Here is a 16,636-nt window from a genome sequence, read left to right as displayed (position 1 = left end):
GACATTCACGGCCTACCCGTATCGCAAAAAAGTTTTGATGTGCTTGGGGCGATATTACCAGTGAATGAAAAGCTGCAACTCGTAAGACCACGAGCCTTACTTTCGCTTCCAAGCTGATAACTTGTGCAAAGTAAATATATTCTGTACACAAACATAATAAGCACAAATACAATAAAGTATATCATTTTCTTCAATGCAGCGTATGCATTTAATCTGTCTCCTTCTGTGTGTAAAAACAATGGGATCACCTGACTACGGTTGCAAGAAAGCTAAGAATGCACTAGAAGTATAGGAGCACCCGGCATCATCAAATTGCAGTAATAATTTTACTTTTGCCGGCAAAATGATCTCGGTTATTCATCTGGAGATGTGGTGGTCATATTCGCAAGCACCCCAGGGTGGCTACCCATGAGTCATGAATAAGCTTAAAAGCGAAAGCCGTATTATTGCGCTGGGGTACTGCACTTTCTCGAAGGATGATCTTTTACCAGAAGCATTAAAATGTAGTACAGTGTACAAGTACGTTGAAAATTTTTTATGTACAAGTACGTACGTTGAAAATTTTTGAAAAATAACACTTGCGCATATTGCGTTATTCTTAATCCTCCAGCCTGCTCAAGTTTGATACAATATTTTGAATTCTGGCTAGTTACAAGCATATATATTTATATACTGTAGACTGACAAGTGAACATCAGTACAAGTATCGCTTAAATATTCACTGATATATTGTAAAATATTACGGAACTTCCTTTCTAGACGTTTCATATAATTAAAAATATGGATGTAACTTCGACACATTCAGTATTAAACTCCATTATATTTACTTATTCCATGCAGCAGCATAAATTTACATTCCTGGCAAACATAAATCCGGAACAGTTATTTATAGCATGTCGGTGTAGATATGTAGTATCGACGCCCATTGTCTTTAATTTAAGGATGAGTAGCAACGCTTCCGGCGCTTATAGCGGTTGCTCTAGCTGTTTTATAATAAGTATACTGCAAGTACAATAATACTACTTATTGCATATACTCTGTACGCTACTCAAATTGCTTTGCAGAAAATCATTGGCCTGTCTTCACTTTATGCCTGCGGGAGAACGTCTTCTTTTGGAAAAACCAAGCATAAAGTTTTTAGAGAACGGTTAAAAGAGCATTCGCCGCTATTTCCATGCTCTGTCGCGGGTTGTAATGCAGTTGGCCAATGTATTAATGATTGTATAATGATCAACAATGTCTAGTACGGCCGCACCCTTGCAGAACGTGGATTACAGCGCTGTGCCCGTGCAGGTACCGGTTATCCACTCTGAAAGCAAAAAACTATAATCGTTATTTCGCAAATTTTTTTAATTTAAAAAAATGAGGCGTGTTTTTAAACAAGAGCGCTATAGCAGCCGTGAATTATATTATCAGCAAAGCCGCTAGAATACTGTATTATTTCTTGAAAACTTCTTGAAAAGTTTGAAAACCGAATTACTTCTTGAAAAATATTAAATAGAACATATATTGTAAATACAGAAGATTTAATTAAATCATGAAGTATCTCGACGATACAATATGTTGCAGATTGAGGAAGCTCTACCAAAGCCGGCATTCCAGGACCAGCGATCACTCGTACAGGTGCGGATGAAAGAACCGTAAAATTCGACAGAATGTCGCGATAATCTTAAAATAATAAAATGCAATATTGTTTATGTTCTTCTTTTAACTGTTAGTCTGTTTCTACCACCAAATTCGTCAAAATATACGTTGTAGGAGGAAATATGGGTGGAAAACTCCAAACAGATCCCCGAGATAGCCAACAAAATCTGCACTCAATGGATTCGTCGGCCACCGGATTTGATTGTCTCCTTTCTTACGAACGAGAATAACGGAGGTGCATTTCGCAACATCATCCAGCGTAATGCCTTTCAAGAGGGCATCAGTCAGGTAGTTACTCGTATTTAAATTATGGTTAAATATACATAAAAGTGCGCTGTGCATTTTGGAAACAGGGACAATTATTTGATTATATTTTTATAAATCGGCAACAATTACGTATTTAATAACTAACAGCAGCCGCTAACAGTTACTTTATAATTTGACTACAGATGGTCAACAAACTGCCAGACACACTGTTTTTCGACAACGGCTCGCGCAGCGGCCTAGCAAATTTGCTGGGAAACACGCTGTGCGGACTGGACCATTTCGATGAGCATGTGCAGCGGAGAAAAATCAGTACACGGCACAAAAAGAAGGCTAAGGACATCGTCTCCGATGTTCGGCATATTAAACAGCTGATCGGGGTCGTGTCGCAAACCCCCGCCCGGCAACATCGCGATCTGCAGGCGGATGCCAACCATACACGACTTGTTGTTCTGGATGCCGGTGCGGAAGACCAGAATCGCAAGATCCGTGCGGAAATGGAAATGGCTGTCTGGAAAAATCTGACGGATAACGAGAAATGGCTCACTCAAGGTACGCATTTTTTAACAAAGAATTTCGGCACTATATCCATTCATTACACAAATCTAACAATTTACTGACATAGAGTATTACCATCCTTCGTCCAAAATTGCTAATTATTAAGTGTTAATCATTGGATTAAGCATTATTATTTTGTTATTAGTGGGCTTCAGTGTTTAACTGAAAGTGTTAGCTGGTCTTGTTGTTGTTCTTAAACAAATTATATAAAAGGGCATAAGAAAGCAAAAACTTATGGAAATAAAGCAAAAATTATAATAAGCATGTTTTGTGTTGCTGTATTAACGTTTTCTAACTTTTGGATTAGAAATCGTATATAACACATATATTTTTATGATATTACAAATAGTCAGAAAAGTATGTTTGAACCACTGTGAAGAGAAGTATGGATGGGGCTTGACTATTAAGAACCTTTTACAAACGGTGCTAATTGCGGTGCGTCTCTTTTTCAGAATTTTCAAACGGTTTTATGAATTATGCCACTAATCTAAAATGAATTTACTAGTTTCGAAAATTAAGTAGTTTCATAAATAATATGCAACTATGTATATCTGAAACAAAACGTACGTTGTTCGCAATGATAGATGATGAGATGGAACGGGCGGACCTGCAACCCATCCACTTTGCCGCCGTGCTGATTAACGGCAACATCGAAGATCTATCGGGTCTCGCCGTCTACCTGCGTCATCGGGTTCCAGTCGTTCTACTGGAAGGCGGCGGAGGCGTGGCCGATGTGCTTGCTCACGGATTACGATTAAGGTAAATCAGCTAATTTACTTGCACTGCCATTCAAAATTTCAAACTAAGCACCACGCTCTATGTATCGTCGATTCAGTTCAGTGCTGACCGACCACGAGCGCCGCGCCGAGGTCACCGAGAAAGTCCGTACGGTCTTCCCAGAGTACTCCCGTGATCGCAAACTCCTCCGCATCGCTGTGGATCTGCATTTAGCCGTGCTGAAACTGGCCTCTATCGAAGAGGTCACCCTGATTGAAGTGGTCACGCCCAAACAACTGGCACATTTGGACGCGTTAATTGTGGATGCGGTGGTTCAGGCATCGGTCTCGTCGGCCAGTCAGCACAGTTTCTCAGCCAATCTGATCTTGGGAATTAAGGCCAACCGGCCGGCGGTTATTGAACGGGTGCTCTTTGGCCACCCGGTGTGGGAAAGCATGCAGGTGTGTGTGGCTAACCAAAAATGAGTACAGATTATTATACAGTGAATAGTCAGAAAGTAAATGTATTAAATACATATAAATATAATAAAGTAAGTACAGTACGTCTATAGTAAACATACTAAATATAATAAAGATTTTCCATGTAGCAAAAATACAATAAAGGTTTTCCACATGAAGAAAATTGCGGTTGTCGCAGATTCCTTATCGGGCCTTCGAAGAATCCCTGGTGCGGCATGATCGTGCGGATTTTGTCGATCTGTTCTTACAGCAAGGATATCCGATACATGAGTACCTGGATGATGAGTTGTATTTGCGGCTTTATCAACGCGGAAGCCAGGAAGCATTTTTCATCGACAATGTTTGGACACTGATGCTTAATCACGCATACAGTTAGCGTAACTTTCGATTTGTTTTCTAGTACATAATTCAGCATACTATTTTAATTAATCACATTTCCAGCACGTTTATTTAAAAATGTACAAGCTGCATTGTAATTTCAGATGAACCGGTGACGGAAAAGTTTGTCCGAGTGGAGCTGAACAATTTAATATTTAAATTAACCGACGTAAAAAATTTTATCAACATCGGTATGCTGAACGAGAGCGTTCATAGTAAATCGTCAACACTTCCGGATTCCATTGCTGAACGAATGGTAGGACTTTGTGCATGAATTTTGCCTGTTTGGGGTGGTTCTATTACTTTTTACTACTCTCTTACTACTACTTTACTTTTACTTACTATTACTATCCTGAGTAGTTCTATTACTATTTATTACTATCTATTACCACTTACTATCACTAGTTCTATTAGTATTACGTATTACTATTACTTTTTTTTATTTTTGTTGAGGAAATGTACTGCCTATTTCTCTTAACTGTTTTCTTTGCCCATTCGGCAAATTCAAACACATATAAATTCTACATAATATCTATAAAGAAATATGTCTGTATATAAATAAATATTTAGTGACAAATGGGCAAATTTATGATCTTTTTAGGCGTTCAACGCGCTGGCAGTATTTGGTGCACTGGTGGGAGACGAGGATCTGGTGCAGATTATGGTTAAGCATTCGCCCGAACCGATCCCGATTGCGTTGCTGGTGGAAGCCATCTTCCATGGACTGGGTGGTGAAACTCGCAAAAAATCCTCGGAGATAGAATTAAAACAATACGGGAACAATCTCAGTAAAATGGTTATCCGGCTGTTTGATATGGCGCTAGAGGAAAGCCCGCAACGAGCTCGCGGATTGCTGATTCGGGAATTGCCGCTGTACAATAATCGCAATGTCATTCGCCTGGCATACGATGCCAAAGATCGGTAAAATAACATTTGTATTAATTACAAATATATTTTTCTTATTAATATTATCTGATTTTTTGCTTCCAAAGTGATTTGAGCCACGCAGCATCTTTTGTTATTGTGGTGGTGGTTACCTGCTAACCATACCCGTTTTATAATAAATACGATTTCGAAATTTTTATTTACAGTAATTTTGTGTAAGTAAATTCAAAAAAATTTGGCATAACGGAAATCACTAATAAGGTCACTAAATCATTAATATATTTTAGCCGTTGCTGGAAAAACTATATCACATTATTATGTAGTAATTTTACATGTAATTTGGTAATATCGTTCTCGTAATTTCAAAATTCATTAGCAGTCTTAGTAAATTGCCAATAATGCAAGGATTTATAATCACTGCAGGGTTTTTGTTGCTCATCCGGCTGTCCAGGAGCTGTTGGACAAATGGTACTTCGGTTTTATCGATATCAAAGGGAGCTTCAACGTGGCGAAGTTGATCGCATCAGCACTGTTCATATTCCCTATCAACAAGTGGTTGCGATTTCCGGCATTAGAGAAACGCGGCGAACGATCCACTGTAGCTGGTATGTTTATACGACGCAAGTACTTTTTAAGGGAAGTTACCCGGTACCTAGCACTAATTTCGTGTACATCCACGGGAACTTTCCCTTTCGGATGTGGCGCGTGAAAACGGAGCTCACGCCTGTGTACACAAATCATTTGGCTACTCGATATCAAGAAGCAAACGGAAAAATATGTTACAAGTGCGCGAAAGTGAAAGTCCCCTTGGATGTATACGAATTTAGTGCTATGGACCGGGCCACTTCCGTCAAGTACCTTTTTTGCAGTGTTAAAGACGTAATATGTAGATACAAATTACAAACAGATGCAGGCATTACAGAATAAACTACCGTAATTCATTGAACCCGAATTCCATGCGGCGTTGTTTTAGCCAACGGATTCTTTCATCCGCGCCCTGAAAGCCAACTGGAAAAAGATGAATACATAACCAACATGCAGCTTCGAATGCACTCGACATTCAAGCCCGAAAAGTCCACCGGAACCCGTCTGCCCATGTCCAAGAAAATATTCGCGGTGTGGAACACTCCGGCGGTGACCTTTCACGTTAGCCAGTTCACTTACTGGATCTTTCTCCTGCTGTTGGCTATTGCCGCCATGATGCCGCCTTGCCGGTACAAAGGAGTTGATTACGCTGTCATGGTGCTGGCCGGGTTGCGCTGGTTGGAACTGTGCACGAAGTAAAAACTTTATAATAACCCTCTACTCTATAAAATTACCTGTTAATATAACCGGTTTATTGCGCTGATTTGCCTTTAATATCCGCAACTGGTATTTATTTATTATTTATAAAAAGATATATAATAATTTTATCTCTTAACGGAAACTCATTTTTTTAAATTTTTGACATAATGACTGATGGTTGCAGAGCGATCTATGACGCATTTGCACTGCCGGTGGTTAACTTCAAATGGCTCATGATGGAACTATTCGTTGAAGGCGCTTTTAACGCTCTGTTTTTCATCTACCGCATTTATCCATTCCAAGATACGAGTATTGAGTTCGTACGTACGATCGGTTGGTATGGTCGAGTTGTCTTATGTTGCGGTGAGTAAAGCTGGCCAAGATTAAATTCACGGTCTGTTATTTTCACCCCGAAGGTTGGATTAAATATTTTTTGTGTAATCCAGGCGTGCTGTATTACTACTACCGTGTTTGGGATATGTACTATTATATGGATGGCATCCTGGGACCAACTATCAGAATGGTGAGTGCGGTCTTCAAAGGAAGCACATCAATGACGTTCGTAACTTCGTATTAATGGTAACTGCTAGTCTGCTTCTGCTGCTGTAGACCATTCGTTCTTTCCGATATGATCTGATGAAGTGGCTAATGGTTACCTATACCCTGTTCGTAAGTATTGAATCCCGATTCGTTATTTAATTCCAAATCAATAGTGCTTTTTATTATTCTATGAGCGGTATTCGTTCTCAAAATAAATTTACAGAAAAAAGTGGTAATTTCCTTTATTGAAAATATGACAATAGAGTGCCGTTATTGCAGCATTAATTTCAATCCGACATTTGTGAGTTTTGGTAAAGTAAAATTTTTACGATCCTGAAATGTTTGATCGCATTCGACTTTCAAAGTACCTCGAAAATTATTACGCACACCGTACACGTATTGAGCTAAGTATATTATCAATAAGTCAATAATAAAATGGAAAGTTGTTTTCCTTTTACCTATTTTTTTAATACACAGATTGCTGTCGCCCTAATTTTTCAAGCCGTTGTTTATCCGGACTATCCGTCGGGAACCGGCGAGGACTGGCGGAAAGCATTTTATCGTGGATTTCATTCCATCTTATACGGTGCCCCCTACACTGATCTCGTGTAGGTTATTGTTATCCTTGAAAAATCCATTATTAATAAAAACAAGGCCAAGTTTTGACATACTTGTTTCATTTGCAATTGAAATGTGGTATGTAATATTGCAGTGCAACATGCGGCGCTGACAAACTGGTCAGTTCTTCCTTGACTCAGCCCATTAAGCAGTACAGTCAAGCCGGAGTTGTTCTGGCCGTTCCACCTGAACGCTGCTGGATTGGAGATTATTCAGATTATTCTTGTAGGAAGACTAATTTTAAATGGCAGCGCAATTTTTTTTTCAAACAAGGTTCTTTCAGGTAACACGGTGACCTTTTGGGCGTGGTTTTTCCATCTGCTATACTACTTCTTTGTGCTGATGGGGACTCTCCTCATGTTGGCCAGCTGGATTTTGTAAGTCGCAACAAAGTTTGATTATGACAATTATTGGCGATGACATTTTTCGTCGGACCTTAGCACGCGCTTCATCGACGAATGGGTGGAAAACGCGAATATCTGGAAATACCATCGCTGCCGATTAATTATGAACTACAGTATGCGCACCTCGTTGCCAGCTCCATTCAGCATCATCGGATATATCTTCAATATTGTCAAGAAACAAGGCGTGGAGTATGTGGATAATCAGCCGAAAACCGTAAGTTCACTCGCGCCGTTTATTTCAGTCTGAATCTGCACTTATTCTTCCATGTATTATAATCCAAACGTTCGACACAGGATGCTTCGAATTCACGGTTTATAAAATTTATACAATATTAGCAAAAACTCGAGATAAATGCAAGGTTTAAAATTTAACATTGGCAAAATACCGTATTTAAATAATATTAACAAAGTAAATGTTAAAAATATCATACAGTACTTTTAATTAATCGGAATCACTGAATTGTCCATTTCAAAGTAACAAAAGAAAAGTCTTGCATTTTAAAATCATTTCTCATTATTCTTCCGTATAACTTTGAAGGGTCTCAAAGCGATGACCGAAGCTGAGCCGATTCTTTCTCCGGAATCTCCCAACCATGCACCCGTTCCCAATGTTATTTTGGACTCATCCTTCTGGAAGAATGTAGCCCAGCGCTGTTATCGTGCACAAGCGGATGAAGCGGAAAAGTCCACTTTAGCGGTTCAGCACGATGAATCGTAAGAATGCTATTTGAACTTATTCTTAAATCAAACGATAAAAACATGCGATCAGCGGCAATTTTCCCGTTGCTTGTTGTAGGATCGGCGACATTGAAAGGGAACTAGCCGCTTTAGTCCAAGTATCAGGGAACTTGGCACACATTGTAGCAACGGCTCCAGTTTTGCCCATCGGGCAGTCTGTCGGCAATGCTCACGAGCCGCAACATCCGCTCAGTCCACTGAGTCCCGTTGCCCCAACCTACGCTATGCCGGAACCGTTCAGTGATTCCGAATACGACCACATACATCATGATGTTAACGAATAAGGAGCAGCTTCGTATATAGGAAATATGCCGAATTAATCCAATTTTTACATATAGAACGAAATGCATTTTTCGTAGGGTTTGCATCTGTTTACGTAACTAAATTGTATTGCTGATCTTACTGATTCTTCCATCTGTTTCAGAGTTCTTAGTATCTATTGCGCTTATGCCATTATTCCATATAAATGTATAACGTGTTGCCACATATCAAGAATCGCTATTATGTTGACTATTTGCAACCATAAAAATCCATTACTATCCATGACTTCACAAAAATCTTCCTTGATATTAAAAAAGTGCGATTGATAAACTGGTTTGCTGGTGTGGTTGAACACGGTTCTTTGATTAATAATGCCCGCAGTCATAAGCTGAACACTTCTGCATACTACAGACGTAATGTCTACAGCAACAACTCTGCTCGAAGGGATTTCACAAAATAATGATAAATAGCGGTAAATCGACGCCGCGCAGCTGCTAAACCGGCAACATTTTTTCCGCCCTGGCTTAGTTCCGCACGTGCACCATTACCACTTTTAGAAAATGTCAGAAAAAGCAAGCACAAAAATATAAGCACAAGCATTCAGTTGTCCTACACCGTGCACAGATATGTCCCGGCTTGATGTCGATTCAAAATTTTTTTTTCCTTTAACTCGTACAATGTTACGCGATTAACTGAACACTTAGCCTGTAGCGAAATGCGCATTTTTCTGGGAGCAGCGACGGCTATACTTTGTTGCAAGACAGGGCTGGCAAAAAATTACCATCGACAGGCTACAGCGAACGCTGGCAAGCCTTTCGAATACTGCACGTTATTTTACGATTATATCTGGACAGTTGACTTACAGTCGACGGTTAACGCTGCACATGGGTGTGATATTACGAAAATGTGAGGCCTTTCTGCTAGCTTTCTATCATGCCACCAGGACGCATGCATATATTATTATAGTAAAACCGTATATTTTTCTTTTAAATTATACATTAATTATACAATACTAGTACTCGCGCCATGAGTTCCATTCAGAACGGTCGTCCCATGTCACAACGCCCCAAGCCAACAATTCGAAATGAATTCGGGACTAAGGTAACCCAAAAGCTATCTATGTTATTTGAGGATTATTTAAAATCACCTTTGGTAAACTTATGTAATAGTTGCTACATGACGGTACGTTTGAACAGCGCTTTGGCAGGCCTGCACGTGCCCGGAAGTTGCAGTTATTAACTTATTACTGATTTACAATATGCTTTCTCTGCATGAATTATTCTAATTCTTATGCACGTAAATACGTATTTTTGGTTTCGCTGGAAAACTAATTTATTTACTGCACTCTTCACACATTTTATCTCCCTGAATCAAAAAGTTACTGTTTCTTTTATCTGTATAGTGCTTCGTATCCCTTATGGCTTTTGCTATACGGCATTTAACAGAGAAACATTTATAGAAGTATACATGCTTAGTCATACATAATATTAGACATTTTTTGCAATTGCTGCAAACCGCTGTTTTAATATCACGTGCTGATCTAACGCAGTAAACGCACCTAACATTCTGCAGGCATAATACGTATTATACTCGTAACACTGACAATGATTCTAAACGGAGTGACTGTGATTGGCATACGGGCTGTGTTAAATATTTGCGGCAAGACCATGTCGAGCAGTTGTCGGCATCCGAGTTATTCACACCTTTAAAGCTGTGTTTTTTTTAAAAATAACAAATTAACCATCATTAGCATCCATTTAGTATGCGCATGCATGCATAAAGCGCTGAATTATTTAATTGTGATATTATTGTTAACTACATAGTTTAAATTGCTTTTTCAGCAACAATATTCCAGTGTAAGCGATCCAGATCATCAAGAACAGACACAACGCATCGCTAAAATAGTTGCCAGCCAGTGCACCGAAATCGACCGGCTTCCCGATCTTATTTGCACATTTCTCACCGGTGTTGTGAGGCAAGGAAGACCAACATTTCCCACAATTCAGCATCGCCAGTACTTTTTGCATGGAATCGGCTCGGTTTGTGTTTCTGGCACTGCATACTGTAACACGCATCTAAAATAACATCCGATTAATATCGTATAGGCCAAATATAAAATTAATTTTAACACAATTTAACAAGTCTTTATAAAAATATGTAAAATCTAAAGATCAAATCGTTTTTTTGGCAGTTGTTAACCAACCTTAACGGCACAGTATTGATCTACGACCGCTCAGTTCCGTCGGCGGCCACCGACCTCCTTCAGAATGTTCTCACCGAGTTATCCCTTCATGAACAATCTTTGGGCGCTGGCGTGCACAAGAGGTTCACCGAGAGCCGCCGGGGACAGGATTTTATGCTGGTGCTGGAAGAGTGCATCCAGCGTAGTGTTATTGCCGGTGTCAGCTATACGAAAGCGGCTATCAGCCGGTCACCTAGCCAGCAAGAAAGTCTGCAGTTTATGATGGACCTGGAGAGGGCCATTTGGACAGAGATCTACCGTCAGTATGCCGCCGTCATTGCCACTCGTACGTACGAGTATTATGCTGTTTTAAAGGGAAGTCTGTCGGTACATGGTACATGGTGCCAAACTGGTGTACCTCAGTACCTGTACGAAAGCTTTCACTTTCACGCACTTCCAAACAATTTTTTGCATCGTTTTATGACACTGTGTGGCCAAATCATTTGAGTAAATCGGCGGTTGAAAAAGTTTAAACGCACGGAGATGTACCAAAAGTCTCATTATGATTCGATGCTCTTCAAATTTTGCTTGCGAACTCACATTATCACGGAGCTCGTTTTTAAACAATTTTTTTCAAATTTGAAAATAATTTTTACAATGGTTGAAACTCATTTTAAAATTTCAAAAATAGGGTGGAACGCTGGTTCGGTGTAAAAACTTTCCAGGATATTTTGCGTTTTCATGCGAAATTCGAAAATTCGCTTTTGGAAGAATGTCATGAAAAAAAGTGTTTGGGAGTGTGCGAAAGTTTTAGCAGTTGTACCCAAACGTGGTACACATTCCCTTAATTTTCGCAAGTATTTGAAGCTTCTAGAGATTCGTGCGAAGTCGAACTTTACGTACTGCGCAGCGAGCGTACAGCGCCGCAGCGCAGATACCGGCTTTGCTTTTAATATTAATTTTATTAAATTCTTACAACCGATCGGGCTTGCATAAATTTTCATAAGTACCTCAATATCCGCATGTGATCTTTTTCGTTGGTGAAAAAAACCGAAAACAGTAGCTCAAGTTCTAAGTGACCACGATCGGTTTCCGAACAAAGATTGCATGTGCCTGATCACACTCATAATTATTTTCAGGTTACAATGGCCGACAAGTAAATTCCAGTCCAGTTGGTTCGGCGGTCATATTACTGCAGGGCAACTTAGAGGACTTGGCTGTTTTGCCGACCTTTGCCAAAAACACCAACGTCATTGTCGTTGTGGGTGGAACGGGAGGAGTGGCTAATGTGCTGGCCCATGGTGTTAATCTTAAGTAAGGTGTTTCAGCTACGGTACCAGTTTCAATGTGTACTTTCCCGTACACGAACTGCGAGGTATACCGTAACTAGTCAGGATCGCTAACAGTAATAGCCTTATCGTTAACATCCTTGTATGAGAATAACGATAACGATTGTGCTTAGACAATCAGGAGAGGACGAAAGCGATCTCATCGATTTATTGGAGCGTTACATTGTGGAAGAGTTTCCCGATCTGGCAGATGATCCCACCCGGGCCCGCTCCATCGCCCGGCAGCATGTGGAAGTCATCAGTGACCGGCGCTTCATGGATATCGCTGTTGTCGTGGATGGGACCGATCCCGAAAAGCTGAGCCGTTTGGATCAGTTCATTGTGGAGGCGGTTATTAAAGGTTCGTTTTTGGCTCCAGAAGATCTAGTCTTCGATGCCAACCTGCGGATCGCTATGAAATGCGACAAAACAGATTTAGCCCTGCACATGATATTTGAGGATCCGCTTTGGAACGATTTCACAGTAAGAAAAATTACTAGCTACGTCACTGTAGTACTTCGACTTGTTTCGCATTCCGGAGTTCCGTTTTTTTACTGTCCAGTATACAGAAATATGTAAACTAGGGTCTCTTATGTATGCGAAAATAATCGAAGTACTCGCTCACTCGCTACGTCGAAGCATGTACGCACATTCCAAACATTGTAGGTTGGTTGGGAGCCCTTTAAAATGGCCATTGCCCTAAAGCGGTCAGAGTTCGTCGATATCTTCCTGCAAAATAGTTTCCCTGTGCGCCAGTTTCTTACACCAAAACGATATGCTCAGCTGTATCAATACGCTCTGGAAGGACACGGTAGCGAATTTTGGGCCCACGTGTGGCGCCAAGGATTAGGTTTCGCTGACAGTAAGTACTGTCCTTTTAGAGTGTAGGAATCTCAGAGTATATGTTGTCACACAGCAATCGTTTTCTCTTGCAGATGATGTAGTAGATGAGCACTTCATTATCAAGCACCTTAATCCTTACATCCATCAGATAACCGGTGTGGAAGACTATCTGGACTTTGCGGAAATTACAGCGCACGCTTTAAAAGGCGCGCCTCTTACCACGGACACGGATGGAGAGCGAAAGGTACGTTGATTAAAGTTAATTGCGGTTCTGAAGCTAACGAATCTTGTACAGCTTAAGTTGACAAAATAACGGATTAATATCTGGTTGCAATAATTTATTTTGCAGGCTCGCAACGCTCTCCTTGTGTTTGCGGTAATGACCTATGACGAACCAATGGTCATGGTGATGCTCAAGCACTCGCAAGATCCCATTCCCAATACGTTATTTGCTGAGTGCTTATTCCGTGGTCTGGCGCGCTCATGTCACGAAGTAGCGGCCAAAGCCGCACTGGTGGGTGTGGCCAATCGCCTGGGCAAAGTGGCCCACGATCTGTACGACATGGCGTACCACGACAATCGCAATCGTTCGCGCGCTATGCTCATCCGTGATCTTCCCGACTATAAAAACATGAATCCCCTACGATTGGCAGTGGAAGCCAGGGACAAGTAAATTATTCTACCGCATTTATTCTTGCCTGCGAAGAAAATTCTTCGCTGTTTCCTGGACTCTTATTTTGCAGGACGTTTATTGCGCATCCCAATGTGCAGAATTTCTTAAGTCATTGGTATTACGGCTTCATCAGTATTGAGGGATCTATGAACACGGTGAAACTGTTGTTGTCGGCGTTCCTCATCTTTCCCATGTTCATATGGCTATCCTTCCCAGCGCTGGAAAAGAGTCTGGAGAAAACAGGGTATTGGCGGCGACGCCGATCAACCATGGCGGCTGCTCGGCTCAGTATGACCTCATACGGTTAGTAACCAGCTTCCACCTTATCGTCACCCATCAGCTGTACATTCCTCGTCTAGATCGCGGCGATATGGCTCGGAACTTATTCACACGACCGGAAACCAGAGAAGGTAAAGAAGCATACGTGGCCAATCTAGGCAACAATCTCCACGGGAAGAGCCGCTTCGGTTCGCGCAGCAGCTCCGTCCAGTTGAGCCGGCCGGAACGCACCACCGTGCCGCTACGGAAACGCATCTATGCCATCTGGAATTCGCCCTGCGTCAAGTTCTTCAGCAGTGCATGGATCTACTATGCGTTCTTTATGCTGATGTCGGTGGATGTGATGCTGCCACCGTGCAGGTATATCGGAGTAGATATCGCGGTGTGGATATGGATTTTGATGAGATGGATTGCTATTATAACAAAGTGAGGATTGTGTAATGTTTGTGATATTCGCCATTCACGAGACCATTAAACTGAACTCGCACCAAAATTGATGGTAAACCGTTATACGTGTACCGATCTAAACAGGGAACTCTATGGATGGCAGAACAAATTTGCCTGGCGACCCTGGATGGTGACCTTCGAATTAATAACCGAAGGAGTGCTATGTATTCTGATCTTTTTGTATCGAATAGCCCCGTTCCGCTATGATCATCCGTTGGCCGGACGAGTCATTCTAAGTTTCGGTAAAACCAGAAGGTTTATCATTCACTGTTATTTTCAATCACGGAATGTCATGTCAGTGATTTTTTGCAGCTGTTTTATACTATGCGTACCGCATCTGGGATATTTTCTATTCAATGGATCCCATCATCGGTCCTTCAATTCGACTGGTACGCTGACCATCGACTCATTAAGTTTACAAGCGCATTTAACAAGTGTCTTGGTTGCTATTTGCAGATTTATCGCTCCTTCACAATCGATGTCTTTCAGTGGGCAGTTATAGCTTATCCAGCATTCGTTAGTACTTACTTTCTGAAGCATCCAAAAATCAATTATTTTTCATTATTATTTGCAAAACGTTTGTATTCATTAGTTCGCAGTTGGCCTCGTATGGCAAGCAACGGTTTTACCCGATTCTCCAATGACAGGCGATGAATGGCGAAAGGCAGCATACAGGGCATTTGGAACACTCTTCTCTTATGGTGACCCGAATGTACTTGAATAGTACGTTTTGTATATTAGTATCGGTAGTGCGAGGCTGTAAGTTTTTTTTCTTCATTGTAAAATTAACTCCCGATTTGCAGTACGCCGAGCTGTGATGCATCCAAGATAAACTGGTCCAACGTTACACAGCCTTTGAAGATGAAGGGCGCTTATCCAGAAGAACGATGCTGGATCGGCGACTATAGCGACCCTAGTTGTATGCAGTTTGTCAAGATCTTTAATAACATAACGTTAACTATCGTTAGCACGGGAATTTCGTAGCGTACCTGACTGCTATTGCTGTTTGCAGGTAACACCGTGACCTTTTGGTCCTACGCCTTTTATTTACACTATTACGTATTTTTGCAACTGGGAACGCTGCTAGTCCTTGGATGCGCTATCTTGTACGACCATTTTTTAAATAATAAATTGATTTTCTAAGGTACGATTAGAAACACTGTTTTATAGCACACGATTCATTGACGAATGGGTGGACAATGCCGTTATATGGAAATTTCGGTTTGCCAATTTAATTCTGGAATATGGAGTGCGGTCATCGCTGCCGCCACCGTTAAATGTCTTCGGTTACATGGCCAACAGCATCAGAATTTTCATGGGAAAAAGAGGCCAAAGTAAAGTTGGGGTAAGACATTTCATGCCAACGCAGTATGCCTCTTTACGAGCAGCAGCAATCGCTTTGTAAGCGGTGTGCATGTTTATAACAGGTGGTTAAAAACATGATCGAGATGGAGCAGGCCAACATGCCGGAAGCCTCCGCTGCGTCCGTCTCTACGTACTGGTCCACCGTGGCCATACGCTACTTTCTTAAGAAAGACTCGGAAAAGACTATGGAGGAGAAGATCGCCGCAGCCGATGCCATGTAAGGAGCGCGTAAAATGGCGACGAAACATCTGATCAGTTATTTCGACTAACGTACGGTTTCATTTGTTTTAGTTCGGACGATATCGAAAAAGAACTGAATGAGTTCATACAAGTCCTGGAGCTAAGAAAGGCTGAAATGTTTAAGAGCTCGGATTTAACTACTTCTATATAGCTGCGTACACGTTTGATCATTAATCGACCGTGCCATGCTCCCGTCTATAATGCAAAAGCAATGCTGTATTTAAATGCCTGACATTTAACAGTACTGTTTTATTCGGGCTCGGTCTGGGTTTCCGGCATAGATACATTCGCACAAACACTTCTGTGGTCATTCAATCTGTCTTTTTGGCATGTGAAAATTAGCACTACATCCCAAGAATTTTGCACATGCAGCAGCGACAGTTCAGGCAGGAAGCATAATAGTGTAGAGGTCTGTATCTAGTATATTCAAAAACAACAAACTTGAAAAAATACTTCCTTAGGATCCTTTAATGATAGGAAAATACAACGAATTCACCGTTTACGAGGCGT

At 41.1% G+C, this 16,636-nt stretch overlaps 2 protein-coding genes across 2 annotated transcripts; both read left to right on the top strand.

Annotated features, from left to right (window-relative positions):
* The first annotated feature begins 350 nt into the window (after positions 1-350).
* On the top strand, positions 351-9,073 carry LOC129589772 (transient receptor potential cation channel subfamily M member 3-like). Its single transcript, XM_055484627.1, has 21 exons — positions 351-456; positions 1,064-1,292; positions 1,569-1,622; positions 1,758-1,931; positions 2,093-2,459; positions 3,050-3,224; positions 3,301-3,643; positions 3,840-4,032; positions 4,144-4,295; positions 4,641-4,960; positions 5,348-5,529; positions 5,898-6,204; positions 6,393-6,571; positions 6,655-6,731; positions 6,818-6,877; positions 7,226-7,356; positions 7,461-7,591; positions 7,650-7,743; positions 7,807-7,984; positions 8,309-8,484; positions 8,567-9,073. The coding sequence occupies exons 2-21, from the start codon at positions 1,236-1,238 to the stop codon at positions 8,790-8,792; spliced, it is 3,576 nt and encodes a 1,191-aa protein (XP_055340602.1). The 5' UTR covers positions 351-456; positions 1,064-1,235; the 3' UTR covers positions 8,793-9,073.
* A 310-nt stretch (positions 9,074-9,383) lies between these two features.
* LOC129589769 (transient receptor potential cation channel subfamily M member 3-like) lies at positions 9,384-16,511 on the top strand. The gene is made up of 19 exons (XM_055484622.1): positions 9,384-9,870; positions 10,611-10,808; positions 10,961-11,297; positions 12,091-12,265; positions 12,414-12,762; positions 12,946-13,141; positions 13,215-13,366; positions 13,472-13,791; positions 13,866-14,098; positions 14,155-14,500; positions 14,606-14,763; positions 14,834-14,910; positions 14,978-15,037; positions 15,114-15,244; positions 15,325-15,440; positions 15,534-15,627; positions 15,692-15,866; positions 15,949-16,103; positions 16,178-16,511. The coding sequence occupies exons 1-19, from the start codon at positions 9,796-9,798 to the stop codon at positions 16,275-16,277; spliced, it is 3,447 nt and encodes a 1,148-aa protein (XP_055340597.1). The 5' UTR covers positions 9,384-9,795; the 3' UTR covers positions 16,278-16,511.
* Positions 16,512-16,636: the final 125 nt, after the last annotated feature.

The sequence above is a fragment of the Paramacrobiotus metropolitanus genome, unplaced genomic scaffold (assembly GCF_019649055.1).
Source record: "Paramacrobiotus metropolitanus isolate TYO unplaced genomic scaffold, Prichtersi_v1.0 Parri_scaffold0000037, whole genome shotgun sequence".
NCBI lineage: Eukaryota > Metazoa > Tardigrada > Eutardigrada > Parachela > Macrobiotidae > Paramacrobiotus > Paramacrobiotus metropolitanus.
Note: the sequence above shows the minus strand (reverse complement) of the source record. Positions and strands in the feature narration are given on the sequence as shown.

Coding starts and splice junctions, on each gene's coding strand:
- LOC129589772 (XM_055484627.1), top strand. CDS start 1,236: ATGTCTAGTACGGCCGCACCCTTGCAGAACGTGGATTACAGCGCTGTG. Junction 1,623..1,757: donor ACCAGCGATCACTCGTACAG/GTGCGGATGAAA, acceptor TATACGTTGTAG/GAGGAAATATGGGTGGAAAA. Junction 4,033..4,143: donor GATGCTTAATCACGCATACA/GTTAGCGTAACT, acceptor TTGTAATTTCAG/ATGAACCGGTGACGGAAAAG.
- LOC129589769 (XM_055484622.1), top strand. CDS start 9,796: ATGAGTTCCATTCAGAACGGTCGTCCCATGTCACAACGCCCCAAGCCA. Junction 14,911..14,977: donor TCGGTCCTTCAATTCGACTG/GTACGCTGACCA, acceptor TGCTATTTGCAG/ATTTATCGCTCCTTCACAAT. Junction 16,104..16,177: donor ATCGCCGCAGCCGATGCCAT/GTAAGGAGCGCG, acceptor CATTTGTTTTAG/TTCGGACGATATCGAAAAAG.